The 15716-nt window shown below is 52.4% G+C and overlaps 1 protein-coding gene across 1 annotated transcript in view; it reads right to left on the bottom strand.

Annotated features, from left to right (window-relative positions):
- Ncs1 (neuronal calcium sensor 1) overlaps positions 1–15716 on the bottom strand; it is a 52470-nt gene that overhangs the window by 4790 nt on the left and 31964 nt on the right. The window contains exons 3-7 of the mRNA XM_031369742.1: positions 10044–10182; positions 8703–8781; positions 6695–6783; positions 6225–6302; positions 3555–3671 (exon numbers count right to left, since the gene is read on the bottom strand). Of these exons, the coding sequence (XP_031225602.1) occupies positions 3573–3671; positions 6225–6302; positions 6695–6783; positions 8703–8781; positions 10044–10182 (484 nt within the window). The 3' untranslated portion in view covers positions 3555–3572. The remainder of the gene's footprint in view (positions 1–3554; positions 3672–6224; positions 6303–6694; positions 6784–8702; positions 8782–10043; positions 10183–15716) is intronic.

Genomic DNA, 15716 nt, shown 5'->3' with positions numbered 1-15716 from the left:
GCTGTCTCACATTTTTGGTTCTAGAATAGACTACTTCTTTTCCTCTTTAAACTGAGAGCTGTGTTTTTTGTGTCAACAGCAAAAAGATACATACACAAGGCTGAGGATGTGGCTTGACGGAAAAGTACAATAAAATTCTTGTCTCAAACAAACATTCTGGCATTAAATTATGACCCATGCTATGACAGGATAGACCTGGGAAGTGCGCTAAAAAGAATCCAGTCTCAAAAGAACCCTTCAAAATAGGTAAGTCCAGTGACAGAGAGCAAAATGGCTGACAGGGAGAAGCTGGGTGGAGCCTGACTTCAGAGACTTTAGAACCAGGAGGAGGTGGCAGGCGCAGAACACTGAGGATATACTAAATACCAGTGAAGGGTTGTGTGTGTGTGAGAGAGTGTGTGTGTGTGCACGTGTGCACATGTGTGTGTGCACGTGCATGTGCATGCACATATGTGTGTGTGAGAGTGTATGTGGAGGTGCATGTACATGTATGTGTGTATGTAAGCATGTGTGTGCGCCCACGTGCTCTAAGGATTAAAACCAGAGCCTCTCACATCCCGGCAAGTACTCCCATACCACTACATCACCACCTCTGTATTTTTTATGTTAAGACCAAATCTGTTATTCAATTGTCCAGGCAGATCTTGAACTCCAGACTCCTGCATCAGCCTCTGAACAACTGAGATGATGACGGTGATGATGGGGTAAGATGGGGATGACAGGGATGATGGGGATGACAAGGATGACGGTGACAATAGGGATGATGGGGATGATGGTGACAATGGGGATGATGGGATGGCAGGGATGATGGGGATAATGGGATGACAGGGATAACAATGACAATGGGGGTGATGGGATGACAGGGATGATGGGGATAATGGGATGACAGGGATAACAATGACAATGGGGATGATGGGATGACAGGGATGACGGTGATAATGGGGATGATGTGGATGGCAGAGATGATGGGGATAATGGGGATGATGGTGATGATAGTGATGATAGGGATGACAGTGATGATGGGGGTGATGGGTATGATGGGATGGCAGGGACACAAGGAGACAACAGGCCTACATCACCAGGCAGGAATAATTTAAAATGATTCCTTCTGTACTGGGTTCCCCTCCCAGACTCCCTTATAAAAACCACAGAACCTTCCCTGGAACCAATCAGTCTCGCAGCCTCGCATGCTCACACACACTCTTACACACACATATGTGCATGCAGGTGCACATGCACACACATAAACACACTCTCTCACACATACTCTCTCACACACATACACACACGCGCACACACTGAATATGGGGTGTCGTAGAGGCCTCTTGATTGGACAGCTACAGATCCTGCTCCAGCACAGCGGGCCTCCTGATCTATGAGGGTCAGACAGCAACTCGCTTTCTCTTAGCCATGGGAACTGGAGAAAGGAGGCATTTAACGGTGTCCCTAGAAGGAAGTAGGAAGTCCCCACAGACGCTGTACTGACTGACTAGTTTCATGTCAACTTGACACAAGCTAAAGTGGTCCAAGAGGAAGGAGCAGCTTCAACCGAGGAAAAACGCCTCAGTAAGACAAGGCGAGGCAAGCCTGTGGAGCGCTTTTGTAACTAATCCCTGGGCTGGTAGCCCTGGGGTCTATAAGAAGGCAGGCTGAGCAAGCCATGGGGAACAAGCCAGTAGGCAGCACCCCTCCATGGCGTCTGCATCTGCTCCTCCTGCAGGTTCCTGCCCTGTTTGAGTTCCTGTCCTGACTTTCTTCGGTGAACAGTGGAAGTGTAAGCCAAAGAAACCCTTTCCTCCCCAGGCTGGCCATAGCACTTTGTCACAGGAATAGTAACCCTGATTAAGACAGTGGGGGAACAGGCAGGACACGGTGGTCTGGAGTAAAGGGGAGGAGTGGATGGGGCAGGGCTGTTGCAGTCTTGGCTCCCCTTCCTGTCAGCCTCTGTTGTCTGCAAACCTTTCTTATGAGCAGTTACTCTTGCTACACCTCAAACACTACCCAGCTTTTACTGACAAGCTTGTTGCTGCTTTGAAATATGATCTTATACTGTTGCCCAGGCTGGACCAAAACTCTCTTATACTGTTGCCCAGGCTGGCCTAAAGCTCCCAAATAGCCCAGGCAGGCCTGAAATGCCCATGTAGCCCAGGCTGATCTGAAACTTCACGTAGTCCAGGCTAGCCTTAAATTGGAATGAGGCTAATCCTCATCTGTCAGCCTCTTGAATGCTGGGATTGCAGGTGTAAGACTACACACCCACCAGGAAGCTCTGGCTGAAATGTAACTCCTGAAAGATGATGGACACAGCGTTGCATCTGCTGCTAGGAAGCTGTGAATGGAGAGCCCATCAATACCTTTAAATCTATTTCATAATGATGGGTTTTTAAAAAAGTTATCAGTTACCTTTGCAGGATGTCTGGAAAACAGTTAATTCAGGGCTTGAGAGATGGCTCGCTTGGCAAAGTTCCTGCCAAGCAAGCATGAGGATCCATCGGGTTTGATCCCCAGCACCGGTGTGAGAGAGCAGAGCTTAGCAGCATGTGGGCACTGAGAACCCAGAGACAAGCATATCCTGGGACTTGCTGACCAGCCAGCCTGGCCTCACTGATGGGCCTCAGGCCCAGTGAGGAATGTGGATCTCGGAGGAAGATACCCGGTACCAGCCTACGGCCACACAGAAACACGAGGGCACGCCCACAAAACCAACTCATTTTGGAAAGTGATGAAGAGAAAGAAGCAAGTGTAGCTGTTAAAATCTGGTTATCAAGATCAGCAAATCAGAGTCAGACTCAAGTTCCAGCAGTGTGGAGCTTGTCCTGGCTCAGGGAAGGCATGGCGACAGGGCACACTGGCTGTCCTCTGGCTTCCATGCTCACGCATGGGCAGACACACAGTGAACAAGCAAGTGTAACATTTTAAAAAGTGAGCCAGGCAGTGGTGGCGCACACCTTTTATCTCCCAACTCGGGAGGCAGAGGCAGGCAGATCTCTTGAGTTCAGGGCCAGCCTGGCCTACATGAGTTCCAGGACAGCCAGGACTATGCAGAGAAACCCTGTCTTAAAAAACCAAAAACTTAAATAAATAATGATTCTGACCACTGTGACTATCTAGGTGAGATGGGCAAGTTTAGGAAGTAAACTTTCAATTTATCACATTTATTTTTAATGAAATTTTCTTTGTAAGCATCAATTCTAATGTCTTGTTGATATGAAAGTGTTTCTGTGTAAAGGAATATTGATATAGGGGCTGGAGAGATGGCTCAGTGGCACAGAGTGCTGGCTGATCTTCCAGAGGGCTCAGGTTCAGCTCCCAGTACTCACACCAGTGGCTCACAATGGACCCTAGACCCAGCTCCAGGAGATTTCATGCTCTTCAACCCAGAAAAACATATTCTCAAGCTAACCAGAGGCTGGATTTGGGCTTATAAAAACATTAAAACACCACAGAGTGCCTGACTTGAAGACCCCCAGGAACCCTGAGGACACAAAGAATGCGCTACCTGTCCAGTGGGTGGGTTTCACCCCCGCCCTGCCTCAGGACTCCCTCCAACTCACCACAGTTCTGGGCCTGGACTATACCAGCCCGTCGTAGAGGGACAGTGCCTGCACAATGGAGGGGTCGGCCTTGGAGCCTTCCTGGAACTCCTGAAGAGTCAGCTTCCCATCAGCGTTCTGCAAACAGAAGAAGTAAGTGAAGCCGGGCAGCGGTGGCACACGCAGAACTTCCTGAGTCTAACTGGGTCTTCAGAGGAGTCAAGCAGACAGCACCAGACACCTGGCACTCCTGACACATGTCTCTCAGTCCCCCATCTGGGGACCAGGGAGAGAAACAGTGACAGGTCTGGGGAATGAATACCACACCTGCCAACTTGAAGACACCTGTGATTCCCGGCTTTTCATCAGCTAAAGTAACTATACAGGCTCATCTCCTGCTCGGAAGCTGGGCTCAGTGCCGCAGGCCTATGCTCTCAGCTACACGGGAGGCTGGAGCAGGAGGATCGTGACTTCAAAGCCTTGGGCTATATGGTGGGTTCAAGGCCAAAGTGGACAAATTACAGACCCTGGAACATACAGAAAGAGCTGGTGTGGAGGGTGGGGCTTGGAAGGTGGGTATCTGAGTGGCAGAGCATTTGTTCAGATCTTATCTCAATTCCCAGCTGAGAAAATTCCAATACCAGGAGCAGAGGTTTGCCAAACAAGTGTGAGGACCTGAGTTTGATCCCCAGCAATGATGTCAAAACGCCAGGAGCAGTGGCCGAGAGCTATAGCCTCAGGGGAGGGGAGGGAGGATGAACCTTGTGGCTCACTGCCTGGCCAGCCTAGCCAAGTCAGTGAGTCCCAAGTCCCAGTGGAAAACCCTGGTGGGTGAACTCTGGGAAAGAGTACCCAAGGCTGACTCCTGGCCTACTCATACATGTGCATGAGTGTACACACACACACAAGTCACATCCAGTGCTCAGTCCTTAGGCTTAGTGCTCCATGTGTTTCCCTGGGGTCTCTCAAAAGCCAAGTCACATCAAGTCCCAGGAATTCCGAGAGGGAGCCTAATTAGGACTTGGGCCTCAGGCACCATTCATACGCTTCCAGCCCCAGGGAAGGCAACTCGGGTATCACCCACCCTGGCAAGGCCAGTCTTGTGATGGCTAAAAGCCTGTATGTGTGATGTCCCCTGCTCCCCGTCAGACCTCAAGTCTTCAGGGTCATCCTACAAAGGAGGAAGGAGCTGCATCTATTCTGACGAGGGAACTGGCCTAGGATCACAACTGAGGGACTCCACAATCTCGCTCCTGCAAATCCAAGGCCTATGGCCTTTCCTAAACCAGAAGATGTATCCCTACTGCAGGGCACGGTTGTCTATTAGGTCCACGGCCTTCGCAAAATCAGTCTGGGACCTGCTACAACAGGGCGGCTGCTGCTTTCTGCACTCTGAAAGTTTTCTGAGGACAGCTGGAGCCCAGGGCCACCCCTCCCAAGTGTTAATCTCCTTTCCTAATTAAGAGCTCAGAGTTCTCTCCAGGCAAGCCTGGTACCATGCAGCCGTTGGTAGGAAGCCTGGTGATTTGTATTGTCATGGACACTGGAGAGGCTGTTCTTTCACCCCAAGGCTTCAAATTTCCATATAAATCAAAGTTATTTTAGTTTGGAAAGAGAAAATGTTTCTGGTTGGGGGTAAAGCTCAAGTAGAGCTTGAGCTTTGTATGTGCACAGGACCCTCAGCAACATCGAAAAAGCCGAGGAAGGCCTTCATAGAGTCAAAGGAACCACAGAGTTCTGCAGAAAAGAGAATGGGGTCTGTGGAGGTGGCCTGGGATGTAAAGTGCTAACTGTGCAAACATAAAGACTTGAGTCCACACAAAAGCCAGGCATGGTGGCATGTGCCTATAACACCGGCCAAGGTCGAGAGAGAGGATCCCTGGGGCTCGCTGGCCAGCCAGTCTACCTGAATCAGTAAGCTCCAGGTTCAGTGAGAGATTCTGTGTTAGAGAGGAGCAATAGAAGATACCTCCTGGCCTACACAGACAGACAGACAGACAGACAGACACACACACACACACACACACACACACACACACACACACACACACAGGAGAACACCTGTACATATGACAGAGACACATACACACAAGAGCAAGAGGTTTCTCAACCCAGGGTCTGTGCCTAAAACGCAGCAGGTCTGTGAACACAGCTGAGGGTGTCAGACAGTTCCCAGAACCTTAGATGACTTCAGAACCAGTGGCACCAAGGATCTTGTCACACAGCTGCTGCCTGGATCAAAGTGTCAACTGAGGCAGGTGTGCATGCCCACCGTGTTTGTACAGTGCTGGGATGAAACCCAGGGCCTTGCACATAGTAGACCTCCACCACTGAGCCACACCCCAATACTGTAACACAGATTCCCTTTAAACCATGCCTCAGAATCCACCACCACTCCCACCCCACCCTACCCTGCCCAAAATAATAAACTACTTCCTGGCCACTGTAAGGATCATTTTTACACACTTAAGGCCATTATTGTGAGAAGTTAGGGTTCTGTAGAATGTCAAAACAGTCTAGGGGAAAAAAATGGAAGCCATTGGCCCTGGCTAATTACAAGGAACTTCCTGGAAGCATCCTGGGAAACTCACCAGAAACCCTGAAAGGCTTACTGGCTGCCAGCCAAGTTGACTGGCCTGAGCATTAGTGACAAAGCCTGGACCAGTCCAGGGTCCCTGTGCGCCACCTCACCTTGTCCATCATGGCAAAGATCCGGTCCACCCTCTTCTCTGGTGTGTTCTCTTCTTCTGGGAGCTCCACGGTGTTCCCCTGCCAAGGTTGCAAACACAAGGCTGGGCCAGTGCAGCTCTTGGGCTCGTGGCTAAGCTAAGCCCTTGCCCAGCACTTTGACCTTTGAATTCATAACTAAACCCTTGCCTCAGTACCCTGGGCTGGTGGCAGTGAGAGTCACCTCTCTCTCCCATTCTCCGGTCCTACAACTTTTCAAAGGAACATCTCAGGCACCTGGCTCTACTACCCACCTAGTCCCAGCCTGACCAGCAGTGGGGATGCCCATGGCTACTTGGCCTGGACTGTCCTGAGACAGGGGAGTGACTCTGGGTTTCCCTTGGGCCCCGCAGGTCATCGGTGGCCTTCTTGCCACCCCTCTCTTCCTGGGACTCCACCCTTGCACAACCTCCCTACACCCTCCTGGGACTCACCACCATCTGGTAAATGGCGTCCACTATGTCGAGCATCTCGTTTCTGGTGATGTAGCCATCGTTATCCAAGTCATAAAGCTTGAAGGCCCCTGTGGTCAAGCAGCCAGGTGGCGGTCACCCTGGCCCAGGGCAACAGCGGTTCCTTCCCTCCCCCTCCCTGTGACTCAATACAAAACCTGAGATCAGCCTTCCTGCCAAACATCATGCTAATGCATACTGATAGGAGGGTACAACCTATACCAGTGTAACCAGAGTCAAAGATAAACAAGCTTTGGCATGGTGATGCACGCCTTTAATCCCAACACGTGGGAGGCAGAGGCAGGCAGATCTCTGAGTTTAAGGCCAACTTGGTCTACAGAGTGAGTTCCAGGACAGCCAGGGCTACATAGAAAAATCCTGTCTGGAAAAAACAAAAACAAAAGATGAAATACACAAATTCAGGAATTTTTTTTTCTTTTTGGTTTTTTGAGACAGGGTTTCTCTGTATAGCTCTGGCTGTCCTGGAACTCACTCTGTAGACCAGGCTGGCCTCAAACTCAGAAAACCGCCTGCCTCTGCCTCCCAAGTGCTGGGATTAAAGGCACTTGCCACCACTGCCTGGATTTTCCCCCCACAAATTCAGGACTCTTATGTAAAGGTTCACATCTCTAATCTGTGCATTCAGAAGGTGGAGACAGGAAAACGGTGGGTTCAAGAACATCCTGGGCCACATAGAACATTCTAGACTAGCCTGAGCTATACAGGGAAAACTTGAAAAACAAAAACAAAAACAAAAAACAAAAACAAAAAACAAGGTTTGAGGCTTCAGTTCAACGGCAGAGGACTTGCCTAGCATGGTCTCCAGCACAGCAAAAATAACAATAATTTTTCTAGATATACACGTATTGGTCTAGAGGGACTGAGGTCATGGTTGGAGTGGTCTGTGTGAGGGCATGTAGTCCCCAGAGGTTGGGAGCCATTGGAGGAGACAGCCAGGTCCTCCACCTGGGTCATGAGTCCACCATGGCAGTAGAGAGCTCCTCGATCCCAGACACTCATCTTCCTGCCTCCCTTGCCTCTCATCTTCAGGTCGCTCCTCACAGCGGACAAAAGGAGGAACTAAAGCAACGCACGTGCGCGTGAGGAAAGCCCTCCCTGTGTCTAACACAGACGCTACTGTGGACGGGGAGAGCACCCACCCAGCAGGGCATTCTGCCCATATGCCCTTCTTCTAGAAAATTCCCTGCCACTCCCATGTGTCAGCCAAGGACCCCCAGGACATGCATGTCCTTGACTAAGTGGATCCTCCCTCCCAGCCTTTCATATACAGTCCTGGTCCGGAGCCCCATCAGCTCTCAGTCAGGAGCCCCACCAGCTCTCAGTCAGTCCCTCCTCTAACCTGCGCACGGCTCAGCCAGCACCTCCTCCTCCCTGCCTCGCCCACAGCATAGGGGAATTTAGGAACCCTGTCACTGTGACAGATTGACAGCCACTATCACATCAAGGACCCATCCATCTTAGCCCTGGGTAGACCCTCAATTCCCACCCGGTACCACAGGCGGCACCTTCACCTGATGTTTGTTGATTGAGTAAGTAAACGAGAGACATCAATATGGCTGAAGATCTGGGTCCAGCAGGGATCTGGACCCTGTGACCCCCCCCCCACCCACAGGATCTGTTGTCTCAGTACTGTATCTGCCTGAATGTTACTCCTGTTCCCACCCACACCCTGGACCCTGCAGCCTGTCGCACAGATGCGGCTGTGGACTCTGCCTCACAAAATACAAATTCCTCCCTCTGGGACCTTTATCTGTCCCAGAAGGGCAGGATGTCCTCTTGCTGTGGCCCTGCACAGATGGCCTGGCCTGCTTCCTTGGCCACACTGGGCCCACCTGCCCAGGGCCCACTGCCGAGGCCTCTGGGAATGCCCTGACCTCCCAGAGCAGGACACCATCTGTGGTCACGGCTGCAGGTGTCTATCGCCTCCTCCTGGCAGGGGCTGGGGCCTGGTGGCGGATGGGGGACTTACACCGCAGCTTCTCATCCAGGGTCCCTCTTGAGGTCACCGATAGTGCCTGGATGAACTCGGAGAATTCGATCCTGCCATCCTGAGGGAAACAAAGGGGACAGCTTTGGTCAGCACAGTTGATGGGCAGTAGCAGACATGGGACATTGGTGGCTAGTGGACAAAGGACAGGAGGGAAGGAATGAGGGGCAAGAGGAAGGGAGGAGAGGAGGCACAACTGGAAGAGGGATACTAGGCAGCAGAGACTGAGCCGCTGAGACCTGTTGTACTAGTAAGTACTGAAACTCATGCTCAGTGGTACTCAGTGAAAGCCAGGCACAAAACTCTAAGCCTCAGTTTCCTCATCTGTGAAATGGGGGCACCCACACCACAGGAAGTGGTGGCCGTGACTGTAATTCCAGCACTTGGAAGGCAGAGGCAGTACAGACAGGCCCAAGGCCGGCATCAGGTACACAGAGAATCCAAAGCCAACCTGGGTGGCCTGGCTAGTTTTCTGTTTGTTTGTTTTTGTCTACTTGACACAAGGCAGGGTCATCTTCGAAGAAGGAACCTCATTCAACTAAGAAATGCTCCCACCAGAGTGGCCTATGGGGCATTTTCTTAATTAGTGATTGGTGTGGGGGGACCACCCCTGGCAGGTGGTCCAGAGTGGTGTAAGAAAGCCAGCTGAGCAAGCCAGGAAGAGCAGACGATAAGCTACACTCCTCCACGGCCTCTGCTTCGGCTCCTGCCTTCAGATTCCTGCCGTGCCATACGGTGACACTGTATCAAACCTTCCTCCCAAGCTGCTTCTCCTCAGGACGATTACACAGCAATAGAAACCTAACTAAGACACTGGGCTAAATAAGAACCCTTTTCAAACGACAAAAAGAAATGTCAACCCCACAGATGGCTGGCTGGCTGTTAGTCCCAACCCCATACCTAGTGTTTGTTACACTGTGAACACCAGTTACAACTGCTAATCTTACTTTTCCTAGAGCATTCTGTATTTTGCTTGTATCCATGAGAAAACTCACGAAAATGTACGTGTGTGTGTGTGTGTGTGTGTGTGTGTGTGTGTGCGCGAGCTACACCCTTATACATGTATGCAGCTCTCTGTGTATTTGCATGTGCAAGCCTGTGTATTTATGCACATGACCATGGAGTGCTGAGTGCGTCCGTCACACAGAGGAGCATGTGTGTGGGTGGGTGTGCCACACGTATGCACGTGTTGGTCTTGATCTGTGCTGGTGTGTGCCGGCGTCATGCCCACGTGCATGCAGGCGCCCGGTCCTGAGTGGAGAACTGGGATGCAGCCGCTGGAGTTAGCTCAGACCGGGGCAGACACAACCACTTGCAGCTCACCTTGTTCTCATCGAAGACGTTGAAAACAAATGTGGCGAACTTGGTGGGGTCTCCAAATGGAAAGAACTGCTTGTAGATCTTCTGGAAGCCAGCGGCGTCCAGCTGCCCGCTGGGGCAGTCCTTAATGAAGCCCTTGTACCTGCAGATGGCAGAGCAGGTGGCAGAGAATGTCACCTCAGCTCAGAGCCTCTGCCAGTGAGACCCAGGAAAGCATGAACCCCTCCAAGACACAGGCCCCATGACATTGGTAACAGTGTCCCATGGTGTGGTGAACACAGCTCAGATGTCACAGGCTCTGTGCTCATGGGCTCTGCTGCTCGCTGGCTGTGTGACCCTGGGCAAATCACTCCAGCTTTCTGAACCTCACATGAGTACAAGAACTCAGAGGCAGCGCAGGGATTTGCCTGAACATGGCACAGAGAATTCCTGGCCTCCCTGTCAGAACTCCTCACTCCTGGCTGCACAGTGCCCTGACACAGACTGGTGGCTAGCACCTGCACCACCCCTAACCCACCCCTGCTCTAAGGGAGCAGAGCAAACACCCACCGGAACCACACACACGGGGCTCAGAAGGACCTTTGTACTTACTCTACTTGGACACGTCCACCCTTGCTCCAGTACCCGGCACGAGACCCTCCCAATGCCCAGGCCACCAAGAGGCCAAGCCCCAGTCTAACTTACCAGCTGTGCAAACCTAAGCAAATGCCTTCACTTCTCAGAACGCTCATGCATGAACCTCGATGGTCACCATTCCCATCTAGCTTGGGTGACACCCTGGGGGGGCTGATATCTAAAGCTCACCAATATTGAGCAATGCTACAAAGCCATGTAAAAGAGTCCCTAGTGTGGCCAGCAGCACATTGAAGTTTACGTGTGCCTGTGTGTAGTCGGTGCCTGTGTGTAGTCGGTGCCTGTGTGTAGTTGAGGCCTCCCCTGTCCCCCAGGTGGGGCATGCTCTATTCTAAGGATCATTCCTCCCACAGTGGACAGCCAGAGCAACTAGCTTCAACCAGCGGCAGCATGTAGACCAGGGACTTTGTCACCTTTATTGAACTAGTCTTATGGGCAAGGTACTGAGAAAGCCCATTTCCAAGACAAGGGAAACTGAGGCTGCAAGAGAAGTTACTTACAAGGCCATTCGGGAAGGGAAGGTGAACTGAGGAGGCCAATACTCAGAAACCTGGGTCACTGACTTTCCTATGGTCCCCTCACTACACACCAGAAGGTTCCATTTGTCTACCGTCCTCAAAGTAGAGGATTCTGGGAGTCGGAAGCTAGAAGCCTCCGGTGACACTGTGACTCCTCCACCCACAGAGCCAGTCACAATGCCATGCAAGGTAGGGCAATGATTCCATTTTACAGATGTCCACAGCCACTCACAGGCCCAGCTCTCTGCATGCCTTGCCCTATGTTGGCCGTTCTTGGCCCGCTGGTTGTTTTTTCCCACATCAACCAAGCACAGGATTTCTCTAGATCCACGGAGGTCCCTGGATTCTGTTCTGGAAAGTCCCAAATGCCTACTTGCCCCAGCAACTCCAGGGGGCCTGTGGACCCCTGTGAACAGGACACACACCAGAATGAAGCAGAGTCAGGCTTTGAGGGACCGGACACTGGGTCTGAGCCTCCTCTCTTGACACTATCTCCAGTTTCCCTCCCTGGGCCAGGATGCGCGCAGAGGTTTAGGTTGGCTCCTGACTGCCAGACCCAAAGCCAGAATTCCAGGATCCATAGGAGATACCCCTGCCTACCGTCTGACACTCCCCCCAACTCTTCCACTCTTGCAGCTTATCTGCTACTTGAAGGCCGATGGCAATTATTTAAAAGCAATAAAAAAATATCACCTATAGTGGTGCATGCCTTTAAACCCAGGAGGCAGAGGCAAGCAGATCTCTGAGAGTCTGAGGCTAGCCAGTCAGGTCAGTAAAGACTATACAGTGAGGCCCTGTCTTGAAATAATTAAAGATGAAGCAAAGGGAAAAGTTAATCCTGATGGTATCTCCTGAGCCCAGCCCAGAGAGCCCTGCAGGAGGCCTAAAGGAGCCAGCTCTTGAGTGGGAGAGCCTCCCCACACTGCACCAGCAGGAGTCATTGGCATTGTCACCAGCTGTAGGGGCTGGCGGCAGAGTGCCAGTCTCTATTGAGAATCCAGTTACCCCTACAGAGGCTGTCACTGAACCCCACCCCATCAATAGGAGGCTAGAGAAACACCCCCCACCATGAAGAGATGCTGGAAGCCAGGAGTACCAGCCTGCACAGAAGGCCCCATCGTGTACTTTCTGCCACCCCCTGATGTTCAGTATTCTCTGGGTTCTGTAAACTCTGTGCCTTACTCACTCTGACTGTCACCTGGCATCAGCCTGTCTAGCCCAGTTAGGGTAAGAGTCCTGACCCACCCTTAGCCAAAACCCCCATGATGGACAGCCATCGTGGTAGCTCTCCAACTCGTTCAGCCATGCCGACTGAGCACATCCCGGCTGGCCTGAGCTTACAGCCTGGACATGGTGTCTAACAGACATCCTGTGACTGCCTGCTTAGAAAGGTGGCTGAGCCACTGGGTAGGGCTGAGATCAGGAGCTCAGGTGTCCAGGTCTGAGCCCCATGGACCAGGATCCTCTAGTGGACCTAGAGAATCCATGGACAAGATTAGCAAGCTCTGTGATCAGAGTCTCTGAGCTCCATGCACAAGGAGAGCAAGCCAATGGTGTGTGTGAGGCTCTGGAGCCCAGGGAGGGAGAGGTACTAGCCCAGGGTAGCCCAGGCTGTTAGAAGCAGGAGCAGAGCCCCTACCATTCAGCTTCCCCACCTCCCAGTCTCTTTTCTGGGAGGAGATCCAGGCTGCACCACCCCCATGTCAGCGCCCGGGAAAGCGATTATATCCAAACATTATATAACCCTGCTATTCGTCCTCCTTAAGTGGAGGAGGGGACCTGCCCTGACTAGAATGGTGAGGGAGAAGACTGGGGTTCTGTGGCCACTGGCTGTCTTCCAGTCCTCTACTCTACCCTGCAAACTGTCCCCTTGAAGGGCAGGGATTGACATCTTCTGCTTTTGTGCACCACTGCCTGGCTAAAGAGGGGACTCCATGGTTGGTGAGCGGCCTGTCCTACAGTCCCTCCTGACCACACAGGACACATGAGCCCCAACTCCTCTCCCCTCCCTCCAGTGCCATCAGGCCAGGCCTCCCCTCCTCTATTCTGCTGGGACAATGCTGCTGCCAGAGCACATGGCCACAACCTAGAGGACCAGGAGGCAGACCCCACTGTGCCTCAGTGTCTCTAGCCCGCACAGCATTCTTTCAGGGGGTGTTCTGGGCATTGGAGCACAGCTACCAGTGTTCCTAGCTTGCAACGTCCCCACCTTTGTCCTCCAGACTCAAAGGGATTTCCTACAAATGTCTGCTTAGCTTGGACCCCAGGGAAGGTTGCAGCCGCTGAGGGCTAAATCCAAAGCTTGGCCCTGAGCTCTTCAGGTACGAGTTTGCCAAATGGTCCAACCAAGCCCAGGAAGCAATGACTGTGATATCCACCTTCTAGACAAGGAAACTGGGGCTAGCGCAGGTGGCTGTTTTCCCTTCTCAGCTCTCTCTTCCCCTTTCTCCAAGCTGGCTGTCTCCTCTTATAGAAGGCCCCAACTCAGCCTACCCAAGCTAATACAGAGTCCTGTCCCTCTTGTTCCCAGGGTCTGATGGCAGCTCTCGCAGTTGTGCCTTGAGACTGTGGAGTGTAACTGATGTAGTGACAGATGTTTCACGACAGGAGTTGGTCCTGAATCTTCGGGGACTCCGGGTTCTTGGTGAATGTTGAATGCAGTCCATTGTCTAACAACTTTGATGGTCAGCCCTGGAGCCTAGAATCCACAAAGGAGGCAGGGACAGGCGGAGGGCTGTCCCCAGAGCCCTGCTCATCTCTCCAGTGACCTGGGATGGTTAGTGGACTCAGAGACTTTTGGGACCAGAACTTCCAGTCTTGGTGCTGGGATGGAATGAGAGATCTCAGCACTGCAAGCTCAGGTCAGGCTGGGCAGAGGGGCGGAGGGTAGAGGTGGCCTGTGGGGCAGCCACAGTTACAAGGGCTCACTGCAAACTGGGACTTCAAGTGTCACTTTGAGACCTTGTCTCTAGGCTTGCTGTTTGGTGGACTGCATTGAACCCACAGGACTGAGAGTGTCAAAACAGTCTCAAGTCAGGTGTGGTGGCACCTGCCTGTCATCCCAGCACTGAAGAGCTGGAGGCAGGAGGATTAAATCAAGGCCATCCTTGTCTACATAGCGAGTTTGAAGCCAGCCTGGGCTACATAATCCCCCACACACACACACACACGCATGTGCACACGCACACACTTGCCTATAGGGAGTGTGTGGAGGCCAGAGGCCAGTGTCAGCCAAGTTCTTCAATTGCTGGCTACCTGATAATTTGAGACAGGGTCCCTCACTGAACCTGGCACTAGCCAACTGGGTGGCCAGCAAGCCCCAAGGGGTCCCTGCCTCCATACTACCCCACCCCAGACATACACTGCACGTAGCATATTTTTTAAAGATATATTTATTCTTGCTTTATGCATATGAGTGTTTTGCTTGCATGTGTATATGTGTACAATGAATGTGCCTGGTGTTGAGAAAACCAGAGGGCATCAGAGTTCCCGGGAACTAGGGATACAAACGGTTGTTTGCCACCATGGGAATGCTGGGTCCTCTGCAAAAGCAAGAAGTGCTCTTAACCACTACACCAGATCTCCAGGCTGTACCCAGCTCTTCACGTGGATGCTGGAGAGCTGAAGTCTGATTCTTACCCTGCTGAGGGAGCACCTCCCCGCATCCCAGCTTCACTGGTTTCTTAAGGAGGGTCTGTCTGACCTGGGCCTGCGTCTTCTGGCCCTTGGCTTGATTATGACCTGAAACAGGTAACTCTGCCTCAGTAAGTCTCAGCTTCCTGTCTCTGAAGCGAGAAGTCCATGCAGCACCTGCCTTGACGGCCCTGAGTGAGGCAGGCAGGCAAGACGGGTGATAATAAGGAACACTGTCAGGCAGCCTGGGCCCCCATGCACTGGGAGGAGAGGCCAGCAGAGCCACCTTCTACCCAAGCCTAGCCTGCAAAATCCAGCAGGGCAGGAGGGTTCCAGCCATGTGACACTGTGCCTGGGACACAGTGGCCGGTCTGTTTTGGGGACCAGCTCTTTGGGGCAGAGGTAAGACTGTGAAAAGATGCTCCAGAGGTGACAACTGCATCAGGTCTGGGGCGGGGAACCGATCACCTTACAAACTCCTAGGAGCTGTGACTGCCATATGAGTCCCTCCCAGTGGGGTGTGCATGTGCAGCAGAGAGGGAAGGGATGCAAGGAAGGAGGAACGCCACCACAGAGAGATCCCAGCATGGCCTCTCGGGCCCCACACCACACAGGGCTTGGTCTCCCATCTCCCACACAGCCTAGCCAGCTAGGATATTTGGAGAAACTCGTCCTTGGAAAACTGTCCCTGTCCCCTCGTGCCACCATAATTAAGGCAGCATCTGCTTTCCGAGGAGCAGAATCTGGATGGTAAGTAGCTAAATGGAGAGTGGAGCGGACACTGCTGCCATAGCTGGGAGAGGAGCAGGGAGGGGTGCAGCGGGGAGGGGTGCAGTGGGGAGGGTGCAGGGAGGAGTGCAGCAAGGAGGGGTGCAGCAGGGAGGGATACAGG

This window comes from Mastomys coucha, unplaced genomic scaffold (genome assembly GCF_008632895.1).
Source record: "Mastomys coucha isolate ucsf_1 unplaced genomic scaffold, UCSF_Mcou_1 pScaffold15, whole genome shotgun sequence".
Classification (NCBI taxonomy): Eukaryota; Metazoa; Chordata; class Mammalia; order Rodentia; family Muridae; genus Mastomys; species Mastomys coucha.
This window is presented reverse-complemented; position numbering and strand designations above follow the sequence as displayed.